This window comes from Arabidopsis thaliana, chromosome 2 (genome assembly GCF_000001735.4).
Source record: "Arabidopsis thaliana chromosome 2, partial sequence".
In the NCBI taxonomy this organism is placed as follows: Eukaryota; Viridiplantae; Streptophyta; class Magnoliopsida; order Brassicales; family Brassicaceae; genus Arabidopsis; species Arabidopsis thaliana.
The window spans coordinates 17,577,684-17,601,870 of NC_003071.7; the positions used below are offsets into that span (position 1 = coordinate 17,577,684).

The 24,187-nt window shown below is 37.7% G+C and overlaps 9 protein-coding genes, 2 long non-coding RNA genes and 1 other non-coding gene across 28 annotated transcripts; 8 read left to right on the plus strand and 4 right to left on the minus strand.

Annotated features, from left to right (window-relative positions):
* The first annotated feature begins 30 nt into the window (after window positions 1–30).
* On the plus strand, window positions 31–2,714 carry AT2G42170 (Actin family protein). 5 transcript variants are annotated; one of them, NM_180032.2, is made up of 5 exons: window positions 31–132; window positions 538–603; window positions 926–1,318; window positions 1,774–2,378; window positions 2,474–2,714. In NM_180032.2, the coding sequence occupies exons 3-5, from the start codon at window positions 1,000–1,002 to the stop codon at window positions 2,537–2,539; spliced, it is 990 nt and encodes a 329-aa protein (NP_850363.1). In that variant the 5' UTR covers window positions 31–132; window positions 538–603; window positions 926–999; the 3' UTR covers window positions 2,540–2,714. The 5 variants fall into 5 exon arrangements, with proteins under 5 accessions (NP_850363.1, NP_001323727.1, NP_001323726.1 ...); NM_001336954.1 differs by having other exon boundaries at window positions 31–603; NM_001336955.1 differs by having other exon boundaries at window positions 1,774–2,709.
* Window positions 2,715–3,233: 519 nt separating this feature from the next.
* On the minus strand, window positions 3,234–4,273 carry AT2G42180 (cotton fiber protein). The gene has a single exon (NM_180033.2). The coding sequence runs from the start codon at window positions 3,948–3,950 to the stop codon at window positions 3,450–3,452; it is 501 nt and encodes a 166-aa protein (NP_850364.2). The 5' UTR covers window positions 3,951–4,273; the 3' UTR covers window positions 3,234–3,449.
* A 716-nt stretch (window positions 4,274–4,989) lies between these two features.
* Window positions 4,990–6,809, plus strand: AT2G42190 (rho GTPase-activating gacO-like protein). Of its 3 annotated transcripts, NM_001336957.1 has the most exons (3): window positions 4,990–5,172; window positions 5,314–5,458; window positions 5,902–6,809. In NM_001336957.1, exon 3 carries the CDS (start codon window positions 5,942–5,944, stop codon window positions 6,365–6,367), a length of 426 nt encoding a protein of 141 aa, NP_001324715.1. In that variant the 5' UTR covers window positions 4,990–5,172; window positions 5,314–5,458; window positions 5,902–5,941; the 3' UTR covers window positions 6,368–6,809. The 3 variants fall into 3 exon arrangements, with proteins under 3 accessions (NP_001324715.1, NP_565967.1, NP_001324714.1); NM_129781.3 differs by having other exon boundaries at window positions 4,990–5,458; NM_001336958.1 differs by having other exon boundaries at window positions 5,009–5,172; window positions 5,314–6,664.
* Window positions 6,810–9,485: 2,676 nt separating this feature from the next.
* Window positions 9,486–11,988, plus strand: SPL9 (squamosa promoter binding protein-like 9). Its single transcript, NM_129782.3, has 3 exons — window positions 9,486–10,276; window positions 10,924–11,069; window positions 11,146–11,988. Exons 1-3 carry the CDS (start codon window positions 9,918–9,920, stop codon window positions 11,766–11,768), a joined length of 1,128 nt encoding a protein of 375 aa, NP_181749.1. The 5' UTR covers window positions 9,486–9,917; the 3' UTR covers window positions 11,769–11,988.
* On the minus strand, window positions 11,337–11,404 carry MIR156j. Its single transcript, NR_140517.1, has one exon. It is a non-coding gene; the product is annotated as a microRNA ath-MIR156j precursor (primary transcript).
* A 397-nt stretch (window positions 11,989–12,385) lies between the features above and the next one.
* Window positions 12,386–14,177, plus strand: OEP16-3 (Mitochondrial import inner membrane translocase subunit Tim17/Tim22/Tim23 family protein). 5 transcript variants are annotated; one of them, NM_129783.4, is made up of 3 exons: window positions 12,386–12,588; window positions 12,939–13,289; window positions 13,760–14,177. In NM_129783.4, exons 2-3 carry the CDS (start codon window positions 12,959–12,961, stop codon window positions 13,906–13,908), a joined length of 480 nt encoding a protein of 159 aa, NP_565968.1. In that variant the 5' UTR covers window positions 12,386–12,588; window positions 12,939–12,958; the 3' UTR covers window positions 13,909–14,177. The 5 variants fall into 5 exon arrangements, with proteins under 5 accessions (NP_565968.1, NP_001031528.1, NP_001031529.1 ...); NM_001036451.2 differs by having other exon boundaries at window positions 12,521–12,588; window positions 12,943–13,289; window positions 13,760–14,169; NM_001036452.1 differs by having other exon boundaries at window positions 12,530–12,588; window positions 12,948–13,289; window positions 13,760–14,169.
* A 177-nt stretch (window positions 14,178–14,354) lies between these two features.
* On the plus strand, window positions 14,355–15,817 carry AT2G42220 (Rhodanese/Cell cycle control phosphatase superfamily protein). The gene is made up of 6 exons (NM_129784.3): window positions 14,355–14,468; window positions 14,587–14,837; window positions 14,928–15,078; window positions 15,173–15,258; window positions 15,364–15,468; window positions 15,558–15,817. The coding sequence occupies exons 1-6, from the start codon at window positions 14,422–14,424 to the stop codon at window positions 15,620–15,622; spliced, it is 705 nt and encodes a 234-aa protein (NP_565969.1). The 5' UTR covers window positions 14,355–14,421; the 3' UTR covers window positions 15,623–15,817.
* AT2G42230 (C-CAP/cofactor C-like domain-containing protein) lies at window positions 15,728–18,982 on the minus strand (the record flags this gene model as incomplete). Of its 2 annotated transcripts, NM_201940.4 has the most annotated exons (9): window positions 18,395–18,982; window positions 17,979–18,119; window positions 17,474–17,854; window positions 17,268–17,372; window positions 17,040–17,180; window positions 16,558–16,761; window positions 16,358–16,450; window positions 16,150–16,261; window positions 15,728–16,065 (listed from the first exon to the last, which is right to left on the minus strand). In NM_201940.4, exons 1-9 carry the CDS (start codon window positions 18,878–18,880, stop codon window positions 16,022–16,024), a joined length of 1,707 nt encoding a protein of 568 aa, NP_973669.1. In that variant the 5' UTR covers window positions 18,881–18,982. The 2 variants fall into 2 exon arrangements, with proteins under 2 accessions (NP_973669.1, NP_001318405.1); NM_001336960.1 differs by lacking the exons at window positions 15,728–16,065; window positions 16,150–16,261; window positions 16,358–16,450; window positions 16,558–16,761 and adding an exon at window positions 16,896–16,901 and having other exon boundaries at window positions 18,395–18,946.
* Window positions 18,215–18,417, plus strand: AT2G09345. The gene has a single exon (NR_140518.1). It is a non-coding gene; the product is annotated as an other RNA (long non-coding RNA).
* Window positions 18,983–19,033: 51 nt separating the features above from the next.
* AT2G42240 (RNA-binding (RRM/RBD/RNP motifs) family protein) lies at window positions 19,034–21,921 on the plus strand (the record flags this gene model as incomplete). Of its 3 annotated transcripts, none has more annotated exons than NM_180035.3 (10): window positions 19,034–19,424; window positions 19,515–19,577; window positions 19,789–19,873; window positions 19,972–20,028; window positions 20,274–20,346; window positions 20,577–20,625; window positions 20,739–20,827; window positions 20,897–20,966; window positions 21,070–21,155; window positions 21,247–21,496. In NM_180035.3, the coding sequence occupies exons 1-10, from the start codon at window positions 19,161–19,163 to the stop codon at window positions 21,287–21,289; spliced, it is 879 nt and encodes a 292-aa protein (NP_850366.2). In that variant the 5' UTR covers window positions 19,034–19,160. The 3 variants fall into 3 exon arrangements, with proteins under 3 accessions (NP_850366.2, NP_001078040.1, NP_001118504.1); NM_001125032.1 differs by having other exon boundaries at window positions 19,134–19,424; window positions 21,256–21,921; NM_001084571.2 differs by lacking the exon at window positions 21,247–21,496 and having other exon boundaries at window positions 21,070–21,228.
* Window positions 21,647–24,180, plus strand: AT2G42247. 4 transcript variants are annotated; one of them, NR_140747.1, is made up of 6 exons: window positions 21,687–21,734; window positions 22,014–22,230; window positions 22,359–22,598; window positions 22,764–22,865; window positions 23,096–23,168; window positions 23,265–24,142. It is a non-coding gene; the product is annotated as an other RNA (long non-coding RNA). The 4 variants fall into 4 exon arrangements; NR_140746.1 differs by having other exon boundaries at window positions 21,647–21,734; window positions 22,014–23,168; window positions 23,265–24,168; NR_140748.1 differs by lacking the exon at window positions 21,687–21,734 and having other exon boundaries at window positions 22,020–22,995; window positions 23,265–24,180.
* On the minus strand, window positions 22,392–24,166 carry CYP712A1 (cytochrome P450, family 712, subfamily A, polypeptide 1; the record flags this gene model as incomplete). The annotated part of the gene is made up of 2 exons (NM_129787.2): window positions 23,112–24,166; window positions 22,392–23,021 (listed from the first exon to the last, which is right to left on the minus strand). The coding sequence occupies exons 1-2, from the start codon at window positions 24,024–24,026 to the stop codon at window positions 22,392–22,394; spliced, it is 1,545 nt and encodes a 514-aa protein (NP_181754.1). The 5' UTR covers window positions 24,027–24,166.
* Window positions 24,181–24,187: the final 7 nt, after the last annotated feature.

A 24,187-nucleotide genomic window follows, 5' to 3' on the forward strand; every position in this document is an offset into this window, starting at 1 on the left:
ATAAAAAGGCCATTATGAGACGAAGTAAACAATAATATCCCTGAATGCTTTTTTGAGCTGTCAGCAGCATTCTTATCAACAAAGACGAGACGACAGTGACTGTTCCGAGTAGCACCGCTAAAACAGTAAGAGGTGTGTGTTGGGGTGAGAGTCACGCAAGGAAATTTCATGCATGTTAAATCTGTGTTTTTTTGTAGCTAAGTTTACTGAGATTTATATCAAATTACTTTATTGTTCGTTGTTCTTGTTGATGTTTAGTTTTGAAATGTGTATGTTAAAAGATGATAAAAGGGATCTTGCTTTTGTGTTTGTACTTTCTTTGTTATACTTATTAGATCTGCTATGTGAAATGAGTAGTGTTAACTGATTGATTCTTTGTTTTAGTTTGGATATAGTTCGAGGAATGACAACGATTGTGTTCTAATGAGCCATGGATTTTACAGTTTCTTTTATGTTAATGCTGTGTTAGAACTTTTTAATGATGATATTTGAATAACAAATTTGTTGAAACTGTGAACGTGATATGTTATACTCTAGATAATGTCGGAAGTAGAGGGCGAAAACCGGGCTATCGTGTGTGACAATGGAACTGGAATGATCAAGGTAAGGAGAAAATAAGAACACTCTCTATTATTAATTTGTGATGCGTCGTTTGTTTTCCAAACACAATTTACGCATTTGTATTGCGTTTACATTTAAAAATATCATAATTTTGAAATATAATTATAACAAAGTCAAAATGTCAACAAAGAAACTTTCTATTTTCAATTTTCATTTAACAATACAATTTTTTTTTTTTCTAGTGAGCTTCTTCTATGTTTGAGTATTGATTCGGAAAAATATGCAAAATGTAAAAGTAAACAACCAATTAATGCACATTATAAAACAACGTGGCAGATCTAATGATTGGTAAAACATATTGAAGGCAGGATATGCTGGAGAAGATGCACCAAGTGTTGTGTTCCAAGCACTGTGGGTCGTCCACCACATACGGGAGGGATGGTAGGAATGAATGAGAACGATTTATTTGTGGGAGACGACGCTGAAGCCAGGAGCGGTATACTTACACTTGACTACCCAATGGAGCACGGTGTTGTTAGCAATTGGGATGACATGGAGAAGATTTGGTACCATACGTTTTACAGTGAGCTACGTGTGGCTCCTGAAGAACACCCTGTGCTTCTCACTGAAGCTCCTCTTAACCCGAAAGCCGATCGTGAGAAGATGACTCAGATCATGTTTGAGACATTTGCTGTTCCTAGTATGTATATTGGTATGCAGGCCGCTCTCTCCCTCCATGCCAGTGGTCGTACCACAGGTAAAGTAACTGCAACTCAAATTTCACAATTCAAATTTTTAGTTTGTAAGCTAGAAATTTTGTGGTTTTTTTTGCTTGCATGGTAGTACCAACTACAACGTCGGTAGAGAGGCTTTACTACAGTAGATATTCGAAGGCAGCAATTTAAAGTTTTTACAAGCTTTTAAAAAACATTACTTGCAGCGTAGTCAAAAATGTAGCTGGATTTTGCTGGCAATATTAGTTTTTACGTTTTGATGTTTTAAAAATGAACCTACGACTTTAAAACATTTGAAGCAATTTGTTTTGGTTAATATACACGATAAATACCAAACGCAATCGGAATGCAAATTTATTTGGTCGATTTTGGCGTTTGTGTTTGCACTTAACAAAAATATTTTTTGGAAAACCTTGAAATGTGATTTTTTTGTTTTGTTTGAAACAATCAATAATGGGTTCCCTTTATTTGTGTTTAGGTACTGTGTTGGATTCAGGAGATGGTGTGAGCTACATAGTTCCAATCTACGAAGGTTCAGCACTCCCACATGCAATCTTGCGGCTAGATTTAGCAGGCCGTCACCTAACCAACTACCTCATGAAAATCATGATGGAACGTGGCTACACATCCGCCGAGCGTGAGGTAGTCCGAGACATCAAAGAACAATTTGGTTACATAGCTCTTGACTACGAGCAAGAAATGGAGAAGGCTACAAAGAGTTCGGCAATCGATAGAACCTACGAGCTTCCAGATGGTCAAGTGATCACGATAGGAGCTGAGAGATTCAGGTGCCCTGAGGTTCTTTTCCAGCCGTCTTTGATTGGAATGGAAACTTCTGGTATTCATGAGAAGACTTACAATTCAATCATGAAGTGTGATGATGATATAAGGAAGGATTTGTATGGAAACATTGTGTTGAGTGGTGGGACGACGATGTTCCGAGGGATTGAAGAGAGGATGACCAAAGAGATCAATGCGCTTGCAGCCGCTAATATGAGGATTAAAATTGTTGCTCCCCCGGAAAGGAAATATAGTGTTTGGATTGGAGGCTCCATTTTGGCTTCTCTAAGCACATATGAACAGGTAAATAAGATAATACTAATTGTATTATTAATTTAACGTGCGTATCTCTTTTGGGATGTTGTAATGTCAAGTTGTTGTGATGTATATATATGCAGATGTGGATTACTAAAGCTGAGTATGAAGAAAATGGACCGGCCATTGTTCACACGAAATGCTTTTGAGTTCTTTTAATGCTTTGTTCTGATGAAATAAATTCTTTTGAGGGATTTTCATTTCATAAATCTGATTTCTTTCTTTCATATTTCTTTGTTTGTTGTCGTTGTTGTTGTTTTTCTTGCCAATAAAAGAAGACGTTTCCTTAATAAAATAAAATAAAAAGAAGAATATTCCCAATGACTAACTCTCCTTGCGATTGTGTGTGTTGATTATTGTTAGAGTTATTTAATCTTGTAAATTAAAGTATTAAACGATTAAGAAAATGTGTTGCACAGCACCACTAATTTGGTTTTATTGGAATCAAAACAAATTTATAGTGCACAATCTATACTGAAAATCTAGAGGTTTTGAATTTTGAACACAGCCTTTTTGTCCTCCATGTTTTATGCATCTAAAGATTGTGTATGCTGATTAATGATTACTGTTAGGGTTTATTTGTTATTAACACTATAAAATAGAACCATAAAACATAAAATTGGGTAGAATCTTTACAGAAAAACAAAAAAAACGCATGCTCCAAGTACTCTACTCTATAGTCTATAGTCATCTATACTACACCCTCTGTTCCTAATTTTTTGTTTACTCTTAAGAATCTTCATGGTTGTCAGATAACGTTTTATCTTGGATAATGAAAAGTTCTATTAAAATCCAAATCTCGAAAATATAGTGGAAATTTGGTGTTTAAGAGTAATGCAAGAACACTTTCAATTTTGTTTCTTAGGTTTTCCAGATTCCAACTAAATCAAAATGTAATGAGTCTTAATTTTTACAATATCCAAACGACTATACTCTATAATTTGTGTATAGGCTTCAGTCTCTCTCATTTTATTAATTAAGATTTCCATCAAACAAGAATATAATTGACTTAAAAACAAAATAAAATAAACTTTTTGTCGTGGCTCTGATTCTCGGTTCTCACAAACTCCTCGCCAACATATCTTGGAATCTCCTGTAAGATTCAACCTTCTCCAGCAAGAACTTCTCATGACACCTCGCGATGAATTTATCTGCCAGACGATCAATATCATCATCACCAACATCTCTCTCCCCAACACTCTGATCATCATTAATGTTATTATTCTCATCAACTCTCTCTTCGAGCCACTGGAGGTATTGAGACTCAAGATTATCCTCATCTTCAACATGACCATCAAGGGAGAAAGGGAAAGGTTTAGTGACGGGAACAACGACATGGGAGGATCCAAAGAAGATGTTGTGTTGGTTCATGGATGACTTTGTCGTGTAAAACATCATCATGAATAACCTCTTCTTGTTGTGTTTCGAAATCTCTATCAGAACGGATCTGGCTCTTGAGAGAGACCGTAAAAGACGGTAAAGAGAGTGTGTGATGAGATTTATGAATAGGGTTTTGAGATTCGTGGAGTGGGAAGAAGATGATGACCTTTTGAGCTGCATTACTCAACGACAACTCTAGAGTCTATCTCACACTCTTCTTTTATGTGCATTAATCGACAATCTCGACTATTTATAAGGGACTTTCTTGACGTTTATAACCTTACAAGTCCCTGTTATTTACTTATATGAATATGACATAACATTTTGTCGTACAATTCATTTGAAAGTCTTCATTCTTCAAAATTGAACAAGGTACGCGTGAGGCGAAATCTAGAGATGACACAATCGTGATACGAGTTGGTTTCAATTTTTAAACAACTTGCAACTGCCCCCTCCCTAATTATTCATCTCAGTTATGTTAGATCTTAATTTTTTTCCTCAACAACTTGCATACTGAAAATTTGAGCTCAATCGCTATAAAAAGTTTGCAACGATAAAAATTTGTGATTTCTTGACATTAGGTATATTATAAGCTCTTGATCTTTCAATAATATGTAGTTTAGGATCTTGAGGTAACAGCCAGAAAAATCAAACGTACATTACAAGTTGTTGTTTACGTGTAGCTTTGGCATATCCTATATAACGTATATAAAATGAACATATCTAGGCTAAAAATTGTTAAGAGAGAAGCAGTTCGATAGATTCAATTGCGTTGGAGAGTGGTGAAATGTTACAATTAGGAAATACAAAGTCTAGAATATCATTTAATTACATCACCGCTTATTTCAAATTCCAATCATTTTGACATGCGTCCATCACCAATCGTGTGCTTAAAGCGTTGGGGTATATAGTTCAGTACAACATTTCTCAGCAAATAAGTTCATATGATCGAATTATATATCAATTCTAACATATAGTCGTAGTATGAATAATTCAGTGAGTTTTTTTTTTTTTTTTTTTTTTAATTCAGTGAGTTATATGCACAAATAAAACGAATTCACTAGATTGCAATCACTTAGTCTACAAGCTAAAACAGATTTTTTGGGCTGAAGGACAGGAAGCCTTATGGGCTTTAGGTTTCGGCCCATATAATGAAGAGAGGAAAGCCCATTATGAGAGAATGCTGGTGAGCTGTCTATGAGTCTTATCCACAGAGAGACTAGAGTTGGAGAGCACCACCTAAATCGTAACAGTAAGAAGATGATCATGTGTGGGAGGGAGTGAGAAACACGCGCCGATAGAGAGCGTGTGGATTAGTTAGGATGAGAAAATCCGTATCCCATCTTCAACGGGGCAAAAGAAGATCCATCGGCCAATGGACTTGGTTTATAGGATGGTGGTGGTAAGTGTGTGCTACTCTACTTATTAGCAAACTACTCTCTCTTTTTCCTCTTTCTCAGATCTCTCTGTGATCACTTATTTCAGAGTCTCAACGTTTCTCTGTTCTCTGTTTTTCCTCTGTTTCATACTGTGTTTTGAGTAGATCGATTGGAAACACAAGAACAAACAAAGAGTTCCTTTTTCTAAGTATCCAAGAAGGAAAAAAAGAAACTTTATACTGTTTGGTTCTTAGGAGTGATTGGTTCATGTGTCGGAGATTCTGATGATTGGGTATTAGCTCCACATAGGTAAGTATTTAACCAGTTTTGCTTTACTGTACTTGTTAAGTTGTTGTGATGAGATTGGAAACAAATTAAGATCAGTCTTTTTTGTTTCATTTGTTTGATCATGCAATAAAATTTCATGGATGTTAAGTATAAAATAGAAAATGAAACTTAAAAAGTAGGCTTTTCTTCTTCTTTAGTTTATTGGTGGTTAAGGTTTGGAACGGTTTGGTTGGTATAAGAAATGCAAATTGGTATATGTTGAACGAGAGAAGGAAATATTGTTTTCATTTGTAAATTTGTTTGTGATTTCCACTGTTAACTAATTAGATCAACAATGTGAAAAGCAGTAATGTTACGTGATTGATTCTTTGTTTTAATCTGGATATAGTTCGAGGAATGACATAATGATTGTGTTCTTATGAGCTGGTTTATAATGTAACAATGTGTTTTTTTGTAACTTGCAGGTTATAAGCTGTGTAGTATTTTTTGAGGTTTATAGACACTATGAGAAGAGGTAGAGGGAAAGGGAAGAAGCAGAATGCATCTGCTCGGGAAGATCGTGGAAGCGGTGATGAAGAAAAGATTCCAGCTTACAGGAGAAGAGGAAGACCACAGAAGCCGATGAAAGATGATTTCGAAGAGGAAGAAGAAGAAGATGATGAAGAGATGGTAGAGAAAATGGAAGTAGAAGATGAAGATGAAGAGATTGATGATGGTTCAGTAACAAGTAAAGATTTGAAGGAGAGAAAGAGGAAGATGTCTAATGGAAGCAATACTGATCTGACTGAAGAAGAGAATGGTTTAGGATCGAAACCAAACACCGATGATTCCACGAGATCGACATCTATTGGGTTTAGACAAAATGGAAGCCGGAGGAAAAGCAAGCCGAGACGAGCTGCTGAAGCTGTCGTGGAATGTAACGGAGTTTGAGAAACCTTCCTGTGAAGAACTCCCAAGAAACAGAATGACAAATTGACCTGAGGCTTGTTTTTTTGCTTTTTTCTTTCAAGTTTTTGAAGTTGACAACTTAGGATCTCTTATGGTGATTCATGAAATCAATCTGCATTCTCTTTCATTCTTGTCTCTTAATCTGTTTTGGTTTATCACATTTGAGCGTCCAAAGATATGGTCTCTGCAACACATGAAGTTGGAATGAGAGATTGGGAGATCATGTGGATGACACTATGGGAGAGAGATGTGTGATCCTCTCTAATCTATAATCTCGAGATTTCTAATGAGTGTGAAGATGCTATAATTGCAAATTGTGGAACTTAGGCAAAATATAAAACAGCAAAGCCCTTAAAGGGAAGAGAACTAAGAAGTGAGAAAGGAGTAATTAGACTTTAGAGATTAGTCTAAATTGAAAAGTTAAAACAAAATTAAAATTGTCAACCAATATTAAAACTTTACAATAGTAAATTTAAGATCTTTTCATTGAAAAATGTCAAATAGTTATACATCTCCAACTTAACCAATAACCACAGATCCAAAACCCAAATTTGCCACCATTTATATATATATATATATATATACATATAACTAATAATAAGAAATTTAGCAAGTATTTGATAGTATTTGCATCAGCATAAATCAAAATTTTCTCAAAATGTCTGTCTAGCTATTTCAGAACCTAGACGTAGTTGTAAAACTAGTCAGGGGTTAGGAGATCGATCAGGTCTTTAGTTTCAGGGTTAAACCAATGCAGCCAAACAAGTGGAAACCACTTTCACTAAATAAAGCTAAACAAAAAGAACAAATCAAAACCTAAACCTATAAAATAATACTATACTACAGTTTACACAGACTCTGATGGATGATGTCTATGACTCCGATTTAACTTTTCATACTTTTCATTATAACGAATAGATCTTTCTTTAGATATTGTATAGGTACAAATTATCAAAAATAAAAAAAAGAAGTCCAAAAATAAAACTAATTTGGCTTTAACTAGCAAAGAGAAACAAACAAACTCAAAATCAAGATAATAATTAGAAGAAGAAAAAACCCATTTTTGTATATTTAAACATGAGAGAAAGAGGTTTAACAAATAAAAATAAGAGTACTGAATTCATTTATAGGGTTGCTTGCACATCTGCCGACACCAACTAGTTCCCTTGAAGTGTCACATCTTTTGTTGTGTTCCAATAACTGTACTGCTCATATTTCAGTCTTTAATACTTTTAACCTTTTCACGATCAGTATAAAAAAATTTCTTATCATATTCGTCGTTACTCTTTAACTAACTACAGTATAGAAGAAGAAACTACCTATTTATAGAACTCTGATCTCCTCGGCAGTTTCCTATTGGTTACCACTGCTGAGTATATAGAATCTATGGAGAATAGTATTTTTAAATTTAGAATGTTACTATTAACTTAAGTACAAATCAATATCAGATTATCAAAATTGGTATAGTTGGATGTTCTATGGCTATGGGGAGTCTGAATATTGCTCCCTGGTCTCAGATAGATGCTTTCAAAATTTAATACTACTTAAATTTAAACATACATCGCCACATGACCCATCACTATCACGGTTACTTATGGATATCCAACATTAAAGAGTACCACCCAACACTAGGACTCTTATAAAACACATAAACTCCAAAATTTTATACCTAATATCCCTGGACAATATCAATAAAGTTTTATTGGTTTCTTTTTTGCAACAAACGCAAGAGAAATTTTTATTCGTCACGGATTGAGGTTTTACGCACACCGGTACAAAAGTGTCTATGAAGAAAATAACAAACCATGCAAACGTGTTTAACGGGCTTTACAAATATGTTCAGAAATTACTCGCATGCGAGATTAAAGAAATACAAAAAACAAGTTTGGAACCGGAGGATTGCAATTATCATCTATTCTATATCGCGTGTGTGTGTGTGTAAAATTATGATTTATAATGTATCGAGGTCTTAGATTTTACCTTGCGATCCTAGAGTTTCGTACATATATATCGACTATTCAAGTTCTTCTTTCATCTTTTTGTATCTTAATAAGTTCCACAAATTTCGACGATAGAGACCATACATTTGTTGTTATCCTCTACTCACGAAGACAACCAGTCTAACGTTATTGCATAAGTTCCACGTAAATTAAAATTGTGTTTCTTTTGTTAATATTGAAAATAGGTTAAAATGTCGCCAAAAAATAAGCTTTGAAAACTTGAGGTAGGAAAAAATCATGGTTCTTTTGCACATGCTCCGGACCAATCATGTTTACTACTAAAATTCTTACTGCTTTTATAATAATCATCTCGACTGGCGCGTGTAGAACTCTAGATGAATGCCAAGTCTTATTTTCTAATTATAAACGCAAATAATAAAAAGGTTTAAGAATATTTAAATTTCACATGACAATATGACACAATAAATACTACTTGAAAAATGATCTTTGAAATTTCATATTTTCTAATCAAAAACAATTCCTTCATATTTTGAAATATAATCGATCTCTCATATTTAATTTCCAATTAGAGAATTATATCCACATGATTTGCTTTCAAATATGTCTATTTAACGTGTACGTTGAACTTGAACCTATTTATTATTTAATTCATTCCCAAACTAAAAATATTTTATTTTCTAAAAAATATAGTCGTAAGCGTACTTGTGTAAATATGTTCTAAAGTTAATAATGGGTTTAGACATTTAGTAGAAATATATATTTTTTGGTTTTTGGTTTGGTTGGTTCGGATAATCAAAATTTTCAGTATTCGACTAAAATACATTTTTGAGTTATATTTCTTTACTTAATTTTCATAATTGTAAGTATTTAACCTTGTGTACGATTAAAAAAAAAAAAGTATTTTAACCTTGTGTATCATTCATAATGTAGGTTTTCTTTCCATTTTGAAAAAAAGTTTTGATATTGGTTCGCATTCATCAGTTGAAAACCAAGTCAAATTTATGGTAGATTGGCAATGGACAAACACAAAATATCATCTCCATTTATTGCCAACCTCATAATGCCAAATGGTGGACCAAAAGGAAAAACATGCATTTATTTATTCTCTTGACATAAGAGAAAATGCATTTAACTTGTCAAATAATTGCAAGGAAAAACTCTATAAAAAGATAGAAATGTGAACAGTATAAAGTAAATAAAGAAATATGTGTACATGAAAGACCTCTCCAATGTTCACTTGCTCCAGTTTCTCCAAGATTAGAAACTGCTACGTCTCTCTCTATAGCTCCCTCGTTTTGCTATGTGGTAATTAACAACAGACAACAGTTTTTGTTTGTCCGTACCGTTTTACTTACTCTCTCACTGTCTTTGTCTATTACCACTCTCGTCTCTTTCTTTTTTCCTTCTGTTCTGTTTCTCTCTCTAAACCCAAAACAGTCAAAATCAGGGAAGCCGAAATTTTCTTTGCTTTCTTCTCCTTTGGTCCTTTCTTTAAACCCGAGACAGTTAGGTTTGTGTGAGAGAGAGAATGATGAGTAAAACCCTTTCTGTCTGAGTAAGAGGAAACCAACATGGAGATGGGTTCCAACTCGGGTCCGGGTCATGGTCCGGGTCAGGCAGAGTCGGGTGGTTCCTCCACTGAGTCATCCTCTTTCAGTGGAGGGCTCATGTTTGGCCAGAAGATCTACTTCGAGGACGGTGGTGGTGGATCCGGGTCTTCTTCCTCAGGTGGTCGTTCAAACAGACGTGTCCGTGGAGGCGGGTCGGGTCAGTCGGGTCAGATACCAAGGTGCCAAGTGGAAGGTTGTGGGATGGATCTAACCAATGCAAAAGGTTATTACTCGAGACACCGAGTTTGTGGAGTGCACTCTAAAACACCTAAAGTCACTGTGGCTGGTATCGAACAGAGGTTTTGTCAACAGTGCAGCAGGTTCTTTTATTCTTCTTCCCAGTTCTACCCTTTAGTTCTATTCTTTATTAACATGTTTTGCCATTGCCGGAGATATTCGAGTCCGGCCAAGGCTCTGCTTGTTCCACTGTTGTGAATCAAATCTAAAGGCTTTAGCTTTTTGTGATTGTCAGTGTCATATGCTTTTTTGGCTTTAACGTCTTTTTATTTTCATTTTTTAAAAAACTTTACAGCTTAGTTTTGTAACCTGGTCTTGTGTTTGTTGGACTCGTTGGGCTCATTTTTGGGAATATGTTTACGTCTACTTGTAGATGCTTCTCTTTTATTTTTCTTTTGATTTTGTCTTTCTAAATATCTAATCCAAAGAGATATGAAATGAATGGACAAGAAGAAAGCCGTTGCCCTCATTTTTGCTTCTTTAGGTCATATCATTATTGAGGGGGACAAAACTAGTGTACCATAGCATCATTGACGTGATCATTGAGGAACTCTGTTACATTATATTACAAGTGTGTGGTTTTAGATTTTAATTCAAAACTGATGACAAAAGCTTATAATGACTGATAGAATGTATACAAACGGTAGTTAACGTGGAGAGGTCTTGTCTTTGGAATGTTCTGTTATGTTGCTTTTCTTTGAAGTTAACTCAATCTGAATCAATCACATAGGTTTCATCAGCTTCCGGAATTTGACCTAGAGAAAAGGAGTTGCCGCAGGAGACTCGCTGGTCATAATGAGCGACGAAGGAAGCCACAGCCTGCGTCTCTCTCTGTGTTAGCTTCTCGTTACGGGAGGATCGCACCTTCGCTTTACGGTTAGATCCTTAAGCTCGACACATAAGACCGATTCATGTACTTTTCATCCTTAAAAGATAGATGTATATGCTACAGAAAATGGTGATGCTGGAATGAATGGAAGCTTTCTTGGGAACCAAGAGATAGGATGGCCAAGTTCAAGAACATTGGATACAAGAGTGATGAGGCGGCCAGTGTCGTCACCGTCATGGCAGATCAATCCAATGAATGTATTTAGTCAAGGTTCAGTTGGTGGAGGAGGGACAAGCTTCTCATCTCCAGAGATTATGGACACTAAACTAGAGAGCTACAAGGGAATTGGCGACTCAAACTGTGCTCTCTCTCTTCTGTCAAATCCACATCAACCACATGACAACAACAACAACAACAACAACAACAACAACAACAACAACAATACATGGCGAGCTTCTTCAGGTTTTGGCCCGATGACGGTTACAATGGCTCAACCACCACCTGCACCTAGCCAGCATCAGTATCTGAACCCGCCTTGGGTATTCAAGGACAATGATAATGATATGTCTCCTGTTTTGAATTTAGGTCGATACACCGAGCCAGATAATTGTCAGATAAGTAGTGGCACGGCAATGGGTGAGTTCGAGTTATCTGATCACCATCATCAAAGTAGGAGACAGTACATGGAAGATGAGAACACAAGGGCTTATGACTCTTCTTCTCACCATACCAACTGGTCTCTCTGACTTGTCTTTGCATCAGAGAATCTTCTTACAATGAACGATTCTGCAATATCTTATCTTTTTGCTTCTTTGTTTATTCTGTTATCTGCTATCAATAAACCAGACAATTGTTGCCAGATAATGGCTTTTGATTTTGATTTGTTGTTTTATCTCCATGAAAATCCAAGTTATGAGATCAGATTGATTTCTTTAGCACATCAAGGTTCCATATAATGAATCTATAATCATCCTAGTATATTAGTCAAAGCAGGAGCTAACATTACCTTTTAACTTAAGGCTTAAGCCATAGCATTATCATCAGCTTTGCTCAAACTCAACATCTTAAACACTTAATTAGACTCAGAGATCTATCGACCAACGAAGTGAACTGCTTTTTCCCCAAAACCCTAACCACCCACTTTCAAAGATTCGTCCTTTATGGATTTAGCTCCCCTGTTTCCAAATGAAACCTCAAAAAACTTGAACCATATATACTCATCAGAAGACAACTTAACTATGGCAGCTTTTCAAATATGATTCTTATCTTTATAAAAATCTTTCGTCAGAAACAGTAAAAGTAAGACGATGATAGAGACCTTTCTTCCTAAAGATCTCTCATCATCTTTCATGGTCGTCAGAGCTTTGCTACAGAGACGTGAAGAGAGAATATCATAAATGGGCTATATAATGGGCCCTAAGAGGCCCACATGAATTTCCGTATGATTCTTGTAATTGGGCTTTCTCTGGCTCTACTGACTCGTCTCCTGAAGAACAACAACAAAACATATTTCATTGAGCTCCTCCACTGAATCGCTCTCATCCTTCGCTTCTTCGAATTCCAAAGGTTAGACTTTCCTGAATCCTTCAATAATCTCTCTTCGTTGTCTTCTGTAACATTTCTTCTATTGTTAGTGATGGATTCCATTATTTTCCTTGTGTTACAACTTTGATGAGCTCAATGCTTTCACAAACTAGGTTTCGGAATTTTTGTTTCAATCCAATGTCTCTATTTGGGTCTTTAAACCAGATTATATTGAAGATCTGGAAAATGGGTTTATAATTTTGTAAAGACCGCGACTTTGAAAACTTCAATTTGGTGAAATTCTTTCAAATCCGCATCTTGTAAAAATCACATTTTTATATTTTTGTTGATTGATCTTGTTCTCTGTTGAATGTTTAACTTGTGTGCGTTAGGTAGAACAGTAGAAGAAATCATGGATCCAGCTGAAATGAGATATTTGGAAGAAGAGGATGGTCCGTTGATGAAGACAATCAAAGGTAGTATCACTGGTTTTGGTGCTGGGACTATTTACGGAACCATTTTAGCCACATGGAAAGATGTTCCAAGAGTGGAGAGAAATGTGGCTCTTCCAGGACTTATTAGAACACTGAAGATGATGGGAACCCATGGGCTGACTTTTGCTGCTATAGGAGGTGTTTACATCGGTGTTGAACAGCTGGTTCAGAATTTTAGATCCAAGAGAGATTTTTACAATGGTGCTATTGGTGGTTTTGTCGCTGGAGCTTCTGTGCTTGGCTATAGAGGTAATGGTTTTTCTTCTTCACTCATGGTTCGTTCGTTTTCATTGTGTTTGCATAAAACAATGTCTCGATGGTTAAGTAGTTTAGAACTGATGTGATTTTGGTGAAGACCATTTGAAGTTACTGGAATTAGCAGTATGTAGTTCACTTCATGTGTTTTACGAGCTTAGTAGTTATTGATGGACAAACAATGATCTCGAGTGGGAGTAACTAAAGGAATTGTAATGGGAAGAAATTGATTCTTCCTTACCTCAAGTTAATGTTATTTGGTGCCTAGTGTAGCAATTCTATAGGATAGCACAAGTGTCAAGACTTTGATATTGAGTGTATACAGGAAACTCTCAAAATCATATATATGTAAAGATCGAAAGTACATAGCTTTGAGTGAGAGATGATGCTATAGATTCGTGCATTCTTATGATGCTATACTTAATTGTTATTTGGTTTACTTTGGTTTTCCTCTTTTTTTACAGCAAGGAGCATCCCGACAGCGATAGCTGCAGGTGCAACACTAGCTGTTACCTCTGCTTTGATTGATTCTGGAGGTCAGACCACAAGAGTAGACAATGGCAGAGAATACTATCCTTACACCGTCGAGAAAAGAGCTGAAGCTGATTCCTGATTTCTCTTTTGGTCACTGAGATTAATAAGATGTGCATTCGCTGATCCGGGGATCTTGAGATAATCTCTTTTGTTTATTTTATCTGGATATGTGATATCATGATACTCTTTGCTCTTGTTTCTTCTTGTTTTCTTGAGAGCGACTTTCTCACATCTTTTGTCTGAATGTTTCCTGCAATAAAAATTCAACTTTGTCTGCAGATGTAAACAAATGTTTTAGCTTTCAGTAATCATTTTAATCAGACATTTGCTTGCTTCTGTTAACCTCAAGCTAGTTTCTTTATCTGAAACTATAATAGATTTGAACATGACAAGCATAAGGAAACAAACATGTAACATGTATAACAATCAGATGATATGGATTTGGAGATCTACATGTAAAAGTAGAGTGAATACGTGGCAATAACTCATTGGCTATCTTAAATTTCCTTGTGGTATGGCTAATCTAGTGGTTCTTGTCCAAGTAACTATCGCATCACAGTGACGAGTTTTTTTCCTAGAGACCTCTGCTGCAATGGCGGGGATCATAAGCCCTAGCCCTACGGCTCTTTATTTCACCAGGTAATACTAGTTCCCTCAACTGAAAGTTGACTCCTTTGTATAATTCGCCAAGTTGTTTAATCTTGGCGAGTTCTCGTCCAAAACAAGATAAAGTTAACAGTTTCGATTTCTGATGCAGTAATGTCGGTGGGAGGCGACTGAAAGCAGTGAGCTGGGCGGGAAAGAGTGTCTCCGGGAACGTTATCCGCCGGAGAAGCTTGAGAATTGCTGCGGAGCTGAAATTCGTGAATGCAGAAGAAGCAAAACAGTTAATAGCTGAAGAAGGTTACTCGGTGGTGGATGTAAGAGACAAGACTCAATTCGAGAGAGCTCATATAAAATCTTGCTCCCATATTCCTCTCTTCATTTACAACGAAGACAACGATATTGGTAAGCACTCGAGCCTTAACTTGAACATACTGTGTCTGTATGCATTATAATTCTGAGATTCTGAGTGGTTTTGTCTGAACAAAATTGCAGGCACGATCATAAAGAGGACAGTGCACAACAATTTCTCAGGGCTCTTCTTTGGTTTACCTTTCACGAAAGTGAATCCGGAATTTCTTAAATCTGTTAGAAACGAGTTTTCTCAAGACAGCAAACTTTTACTTGTTTGCCAAGAAGGTCTCAGGTTGGTAGAACAAACTCTGGATTTCACTGAGACATGTATCACCAAATGTAGTATGAAGAAAAATTATAAGTTTCTTTGTTCGATTCTTGAAAAGATCTGCAGCTGCAGCTAGTAGATTGGAGGAAGCAGGTTACGAAAACATTGCTTGTGTAACATCAGGGCTACAATCTGTAAAACCAGGTTTGATCCCATTTGGTTTCATCTAAGATCATTTCTTGAGGGGTTTTGGAGATAGTTTGGTTTGAGAAGGATAATGAATCGGATTTACTGTTGTTGCGACTTTAGGGACATTTGAATCCGTCGGTTCCACTGAGTTGCAGAATGCAGGCAAAGCAGGGCTTATCACAATTCAAGGCAAGATCTCAGCAGTCTTAGGGACAGTACTCGTCTGTAAGTTTAATTTACATAGAGCTGAAGAATATAGAGAATGTTGTTTGGTCTTTCCTTTGGTTATGAGTAAGACTTTGTTGAACTTGCAGGTGCTTATTTGTTCATACAGTTCTTCCCGGACCAAGCAGAGAAGCTCTTTCCTCCAACAAGCTAAGACAAGACAAAGAAAACAATTGAGGCAGACATGTTTTCACATTTTCTGCCTGTTTTGAATGTGATGCTTAAGAGAAAATTCAAAATATTTAAAATTCCCAAGTAGTAGTTACTAAAAGATTTATATATATGGTATTGAGAAAAGTTGTTATAACAATTGAAAGAAATCAACAACAAGACAAGATGGCTTAATGTTTTTCAAGGACAAAAACGTGGATATTTAAGACTAATAAATACGATAAAAGCAGAGAGAAACCTACACACAAAAAAACAGAGCTTTAGGAGTTAGAGAGCGTGCTGTGCAGTTAAATTCTGATGTCAAACGTGCTAGCAAATCTCTGAGAAGGAACGGATCAAGAGAACTCTACAGTGACTCTGACATTTTCAATCGCCATTGGTCTTAATCGCCTTGTAGGCAGTAAAGTTGCCGAATATTTCCCGTCGCTGTCACCAAAAGAAAGAGATACATATAGATCATTGGCTGGCCAAAGGAGTAAATGAACTAGAATGGGGATTTTATTTGATTACCGTATAGCCAGTCTTTGAAATACATGTGGAACGCTGTAGTGAGTTCTCGTTTTCGGTTTTCTTCGAGAGGTGTTTCTCTCAAGGATTGTCTTGTTTCCTCTAAGTTCTTAAGCTGCTCAAAACCAAAACACAGTTAAGGGATCAGATGCTGAAGTATGGATGAAAAAGAAACGAGCAATTTTATGCGGAAAGCAAATAAAAAACATACGTTTGTCTGCTGCACTGCCTTATATGCATCTGGCAATGGAAATGGATTGTCTTTCGTGGAACCAATCGCCTCACCCGCAAACCAGTTTGGGATCTGAACCAGAGACATTGATGTGAGAAATTAACCCACGAACACAATCTTAATAACCAATATCACTAGTTACTAGAGGAAAATTAAACTAACAAAAAGGGGAATCTAACCAAAAAGGTAGTGAACTGGTCAGGGTCCACACAAGAAGCCGGTTCAGCTTGTTTATCAGAGGCACCAGTCGGATGTGATAGTGAGTCATGCGGATCAATTGCTCCGAGCGCCAAGGATTCGTTCCATTTGTTGATAGTTGGCTGAATTCCTACCTCGGTTATGTGCTCCTCCAAGTGTGAGTAAAATGTATTATATGGAGCAACCTGGAACAGATAACAGTCACATTGATGCCAACAGTTATAGACAACACATCAGAAGATGTTTCCACTTAACTCAGTTGAAGAAGTGACTTTAACAGCATGCTCAATTTTCCAAACACCAGGAACCATTAATACGATCATGACTATACCAGGATATTAACACAGGAAAGATTTAGCCTAGAGTTAAAAGAAAAACTGTAGTCTATTTATTAATTTCAGCTGAATATCAGGGCGGGAAAGAAGAGTTATGTATGCAGCTCAATCTTAAATAGACATATCACCTGTAGTTTGTGGTTATCACCAACTATAAGAGGTCGCTGATTGACTCCCAAAAAGAACACACATTCACGGCAATTGGCGATGCAAATTCGTTTGGTAGCTACAATCACATGAACTCTCTCACAATGCTCAACTTTTACTGCCTGCAAAGAACATAAAATATTATCACTGCATTCTAACCTGAACCTCGCTAACAAAGACTAAAACAGAAAGGAGTATATTTGCCGTACCTTGCCAGCAGCTCCCAGAACGATAGTAGAATCAGAACACCCATACACAGTTGCATATCTCAATGGCGCTAACAGATAAATAACAGAATCATGGCAATTGGCAACCTGCAGAATACACAAAACATGCAATTGACGTGCATACATGAGTAAACGAAACTAAATGAGGGATTGCTGTTTAAAATGCAAATTAGTTGTTCAATACGGACCTTCACTGATCTACCCTTAAGATCAGAAGCCTGCTTGAAAAGTGAGGTCTTAGAGACTCCCTCAATAATACATGGACCTCTGTCGTTAGATGAAACTTTATTAAGAGCTACACTAGAATCAGCCATTGCAGCATTCTGATCAGAGGCATTAGATGCCCCATTTTCTTTCCCAGAGATTCTGTTAGAAATGCTTTCTAAGGCGGAAGCTATGTCTTTGAGAAGCCAATCATTCACTTGGGAAGCAGGAACGGGGACAGCGGGCATATCAGGATCAGAATTCGCAAAAAAAGGAGTAGCTTGGCTTAAAGAAGGTACATCAAATCCCTTATCACCATAATGAACAAGAAACCCAATGTGCTCCAAACTCTCCATAGACAGGACCTGAGGAGGAGATTCGGACCATCTAGCATGAGATATTCGTTCTTTTCCATTTCCCATAATATTGCATCACAACATAAAATTTTCTATCCATCTGATACAAACATAAAAAAAGTTTAGCACATACCAAAGAATCATCTCCTTGTCCCTCCACAGGCTCTGCAAGGAGAGAAATAATATTTGCAATGTGCTTTTGCAGATACGATAATTGATGAGCTTCTTCATCTGTCGGTGATGGCATAAACCGACGGCTGTTGCTACGAACAAGCTGCAAGATGATGAAAGGAAATTTAACTTAAACTCAACAGCTACAAGGATGTCTCTACCCATATGATAGAAACAGTAATGAGAACAATTATCGGTAAAATATTTCAAATATCAGACAATCCTTTTCATATGTTTCTGAATGATAACGTAATATTATTTAACTTGCATTGCAAAATTATAGTAAAATCCAATGCAAAATGAAATTTTTTAAACCAAATAGATCACAAGATAACGTTTTGAGCCACATTACATGATTAAGAGAATAAAAAAGCTTGCCTGAATTGGAGATAATGCCGACAAGTATCCATCAAAAGCAGAAGTCGAAGGCCAAACATCAGCCACAGAAGCAGAGTCTTTATGCGTCCTAGGCAATAACTTCTTATACGATTGAATGTAGAGAAACAATATCAGATCCCTCAAATCAGCTCCCACGGAATCAACTTCCTCAGGTTTGGCCAAAACCAATGGGTCAGTCTCGCAATGGAGCACCGAAGAGAGAGTTTCGAGAACGAGGCGCGCATGGTCATCGGAGATCGAGAGTGCATCGGAAATGGCAGCAGATCCGACGCGATGATTCGTCGCCAAAGAAGCTAACTTTTGCTTGATCGGAGCTAGAGTTTGAATCGGGTCGGTAAAAACGAGCTTCTGGATCGGAAGAAGGCCGTGCTCGAAAGGAACACGTCTTGGGTGGATTATTAAATTCGAATTTTGAATCGGGTCTGGGTCAGGTGGTGGTGATTGGTCGATGAGCTCTTCCGTCATTATGCTTTAAACCAGAGAACGAGAGAAAAAGAACTGTTATGAATGAAGTTGCAGATCTTTGAACATAGGAACAATTGTCATCAAGAAGAAGAAAAAAAGAGAGAGAGTGTTATGTTACAGTGTGTGCAACCACATGCTATTATCCTACGCCTGGTGATGAACAATGGGTCAAAAAGGCCGATATTTAAATGGGCTTTAAACGGCCCATTAAGTAACGCGATTAGTTTCTTCTCCGTTGTAAACTGCGACTTTCACCGGCCACGAGATTAAGTCGTTGTCAATGGATGATTTGGAAGCTTACTATTCTCACTATAATTTACCGGCGATGGTTCCTCCTCCGCCGCCGGGAGTTTCTCCGATTCCAATTACTTCAGCTCATTCCGTCTATTTGCCTACCCATGTCTCAATTGGAGCTCGCGATGAGGTTAGGACGCTTTTCGTCGCCGGACTTCCTGAAGATGTCAAGCCTCGGGAGATCTACAATCTCTTTCGTGAGTTCCCAGGATATGAGACTTCGCATCTCCGGAGCTCAGATGGAGCTAAGGTAATCATTTTCTATCTCTCCGGATTTGTGATTTGGGTAATGATGTTTCCCGGCGAAGAGACTGAGAATCTTACTTTATTTGTTTGGTAGCCCTTCGCATTTGCTGTGTTCTCGGATCTGCAATCAGCTGTAGCGGTGATGCATGCTCTCAATGTGAGTACAAATTTCTTCAAACTTGCTCTTGCAATGTGTCGCCGATGTATCTACTTACAAAGCATTAAGTAAATTTGGTATCTTTATGGTTGTTCTTAATTCAATCTAGTAAATTGAAATCATTCGGTTGGGATTTGTATGCGTAAGTGAATAAGCTTTGTCATTTGCCTAGATTAAGAAACTTTCTGAATTTTATTTCTGAACCTTTCAGGGAATGGTGTTTGATCTTGAAAAGCATTCTACTCTTCACATTGACCTTGCCAAATCAAATCCCAAATCTAAGCGTTCAAGAACAGGCAAGTAGTAGGATTCTTTCGGTTCGGTAGCTCAATAAAAATTTGACCTTTGCTATTGTTGTGTTAATTTTTATTTTGTGATTTTTGTGATATGGTAGATGATGGTTGGGAAAGCTTGAAAAAACTCAAGTCTTGGAACACTACTACTGAATCTGGTAAGATCATTGGCACACACCTTCATCTTGAGGCTTCTTGTAACCTTCTGTATTTTATGTTTCTTGTAACTGAATGTTTGTGTAGTATATATATTTTCAAACTTCCAATCTTCATGACCATCACGCTCATGCATGCTAGCTCTTTTTGGTTTAAGATTTCACACTTGGGCTTTAAGTGCCGTCAACATGGTTTCACGTTTCTGAAAACTCACACTGCACATTCTTGCACGTTTGGGCACTAGCAGGTTTTGGCAGCTTTCAAACTCCTGGAATGAGTAGTTCTGCTTACAACACAATTGGTTATTCACCTGCACAAAGGTCATCTGCACTACTTGAGCACATTTCTAGTTCCTTGTGAATGCTTAGATTCTGTTTCTTTGTTGCACACTCTTTTCTTGTACCTCTGCCTTGAAAATCTGACCTACTTAAGGATTAGCTGAACTAGTCCTAGCTCACATGTCTAGATACTGGTTACGAGAGTGCTTGTTCTTTCTTAGCTATTAGCTCACGAAACTCAGGGTCTCATTAAATTCTTTTTGCTCGTTCAGTCAAGGAATTGCTAATGTTGCTGGGAGGGCACCGACTTCTAGAAAACCTGTAAGCTTCTGCCTATTTTATACTTCATATGAGTATTGTTTTCTGTCTGGACGAAAAACAGTGAGGTAAACTATTCTTACCAGTGAACATGACAATCTTTGTTCCTTTGACAGAGTAAGGCGGCAGATCCTTGTCCAACACTTTTCATAGCGAATATGGGACCAAATTGCACCGAAGCTGAGCTAATTCAAGTTTTCTCGAGGTAAGAATACTCTATTCTCCACGCAAAACTGTAACCACTAGAGATAGTTTTCACTCTCTTTCCTCTCAGATGCCGTGGATTCTTGAAGCTGAAGATTCAGGGTACATATGGGACTCCTGTTGCATTTGTTGATTTCCAGGTACAGCTCTTGCAATATCTTTTTCTTTAAATCGAGAGAGATCCTAGTTTGTTTAAAGAGTGAATTGACTCTCGCATGTTTACTTTGATATGTGGCTTTGCAGGACGTCAGTTGCTCAAGTGAAGCACTACATACTCTTCAAGGCACAGTGCTTTACTCATCCCTCACTGGGGAAGTTTTGAGGCTGCAGTATCCTTCACTTCTTCCCATTTTATTTCTTTGTTTTTTACTCGTGGGACTTCACCGCTTTCCGAAAAACTGACTTAACAAGCAATATTAGATATGCTAGATCACGGATGGGAATGCGTAAGAAGATTAATTAGGGTTAGAATTGATTAAGCTCTGATAAGTAAAGATAAAGTAGAAATGTCATGCCAAAACAGCATAGGTACTGAACTTTGCTATATGTATGTATAGTTAGAGTCCGCAGATTATAATTTATCATGGTTCCTTCATACCCAAAGGAGGAGAATAGTGTTGTTGGGGTCGTCAATAATCCATATGGTCAAGTTTAATCGTCATCGTAGTAGCAAACTAACTGTGAGTTACCGTCAAAGACCATTTATGGCCCACGTAAAACGACGCCGTTTAAATCTGAGTCAAAGCCCATTTGTGGCCCACGTCGAAACACAGTCGTTTCACTCCGACTAGTAAACTAAAATCCCGGAAATTCTCATCCGCATGAGCTCCGGTGAAAAATGGAGACGTAAGCAGGAGCCTCTCGTCTCTGCAATCTGAGACCTCGAAAGACCTAAAATCCTTCAACAGGTAACACTTTAATTCCTCTTTCGCCTAGAAAGAATCTCGTGTTTGTTTTTGGGTTTTAGCTAAGAATTTTAGGAAAAAGCTTGGAACATATTTGGCTCTCTTATGAATTGCATTTGGTTTGTACTTATGATCTCTGTGTGGAATCGAATCAAAATTATCAATCTGAAAGTGACAATGATCCCTGGTTTGTCTTTTGTGTTTTTTATTTGGGTTCGGTTTACATGGTTTCGAACTTTTTCAATTGATTTTTGAGTTCGGTTTTGCATTGGAATTAATAAGGTTTTGAGAAAAGAAAAGAAAAAGAGGCACGCGAGGCGTTTTTTGAGAGGCGCGAGTGTCTTTCAAAATAGGCTATTTGGTGGGTTAGAACCCACAGAAATTGGATACACGCGCTAAACGCAAGATGGGTGAGAGTGGGTATGAAACCGCAAGATCGGTGAGAATGGGTATGACATGGAGCGCTCTGATTGGCTAAAAAACTCAAAATAGTAGACATGTAGCTCCTCCCTTCCTCCTCTCATAATAGTAGTTATTATTACTTCGTCTAGGCGAGAATGAAATTAAGATTTTTTTCAATCTGAAAGTTGGTGTTTTTAGAGATATACTTCTTGGGAAATCTTACAGAAACAGGTAACATCTAGCGGTATACATAAGCACTTAGAAGGTGTTAAAGTGATCCACAGGATTGCACACAAGTGGTCGAGCCATCTCAGCAGAAAAACCAGAACCTTGGCTCAGATCGACCTTCTGTCCATCAACACTCTTCCAGTCGAAGCGCTGCACCAATGAACCCACACCTATATGCATCACATTCATGGCAAGGGATGCTCCTGGACATCCTCTCCTTCCACTCCCAAATGGAAGGTAACGGAAATTCTGCCCCTTGAACTGCATCTGGTGTTCACCTATCTTCTCTTCAGAGCTCTCTAGAAATCTCTCGGGGATGAATCTGTCTGCATCTGCCCATAGTTCTGAATCTCGCATGATTGCATAAACATTTACGAGTACACGGGTTTTTGACTTGACAAGGCACCCGTTCACCTGGCAGTCTTCTGCGCATTCTCTTATGATCAGAGGAGCTGAAGGGTGGAGCCTCAGAGTTTCCCTTAGGACAGCTCGGAGGTAAGGAAGGTTAGGAACATCTGATTCTTTCACCAGTCTTTTACTTCCAACAACGTTATTGATCTCTTCTCGTAACTTGTTGAACGCTTGTGGATGGTTTATTAGTTGCCCCATTGCCCACTGCATTGCTGCTGCTGATGTATCTGTTCCCGCCATGAAAACATCCTAGAGAAGTTTCACGCAACACACAGTTTTATCACATCAAAATAATCAAATTGAAAATTGGATTCTGATTGCAGGTGGGAGGAAACATACCAGCAGGAAAGATTTCATGTCATTCCTCGTTATCTTCATTTCAGCAGTGGGATCTCTGTAAGTTTCCAACAATATATCCAAAATATCCTTTCTGGTACCATCTTTCTTCTTTGCCTTTGCCTCACGTTCCTTCATAATTCTCTCTACAAGCAGGTCATATTTCTCCATTACAGCCACTAACTTCTTCCCGTTCCCAGAAAAGTCCATTACTTTCAATGGCCCCAACACATCTCCTACACTGATCTTCCCCGCAAGCTCCAAACTTTTCTTCACCAGCTCCCTTATCTCTTCTGCTTCATTATCAGTACCTGAACACCTGGTGCTCATCGCCATCCTGCAGATTACATTGTTGGTGTATTTTATGAACTGGCTACTCAAGTCACAAGGCAACCCTTCTCTGCAACACTTAGCCACAGAATCGACCAGCTTCAGTTTCTCCTCCTCACGGATGTCAGCGAATTTCTCCAGCTGTGGAACAGCAAGAAGCTTAGTCATGCACAGCTTCTTCATGAACCTCCAGTAATCTCCATACTGCGCAAGGACAAACCTGGACCCTCTATACTTGAAATACTCTGCAGAACCAAACTCAGGTCTCGAGGAGAAATTAAGCTCTTGCTCCTTGAAAATCTCTCTCGCCACCGAAGAGCTTGAGACCACAACGCACTTAGAAGCACCGAGACGTATCTCCATGAGTGGGCCATACTTGTGAGCTAAACTTTGGAATGAGACAGGCAATACTTTGCCTATCAAATGAAGGTGGCCAATGAATGGTAAAGCTGGAGGGCTCTGTGGCAGCTTCGTAGCAGCCAATGAACCTTGCTCTTTCAAGAACCATTTGAAGAGAGCATAAAGCATGAAAGGAAAAGCTAAGGATGTGATGAGAATAATTAGTTTAGTGTTTAGTTTTAAATCCATTGCAGGCAGGTATTGATACAATTTTTGAAGTATGCTTGTATTTATATCCAGACACAGACGAATCTTGTTTATTAGATGCTCATTGTAAAGAAAACAAAACAACAGATGTGACCTTTTACCAAATATAAAATGTGTGACGTAACATATATGAAAATTGTTTG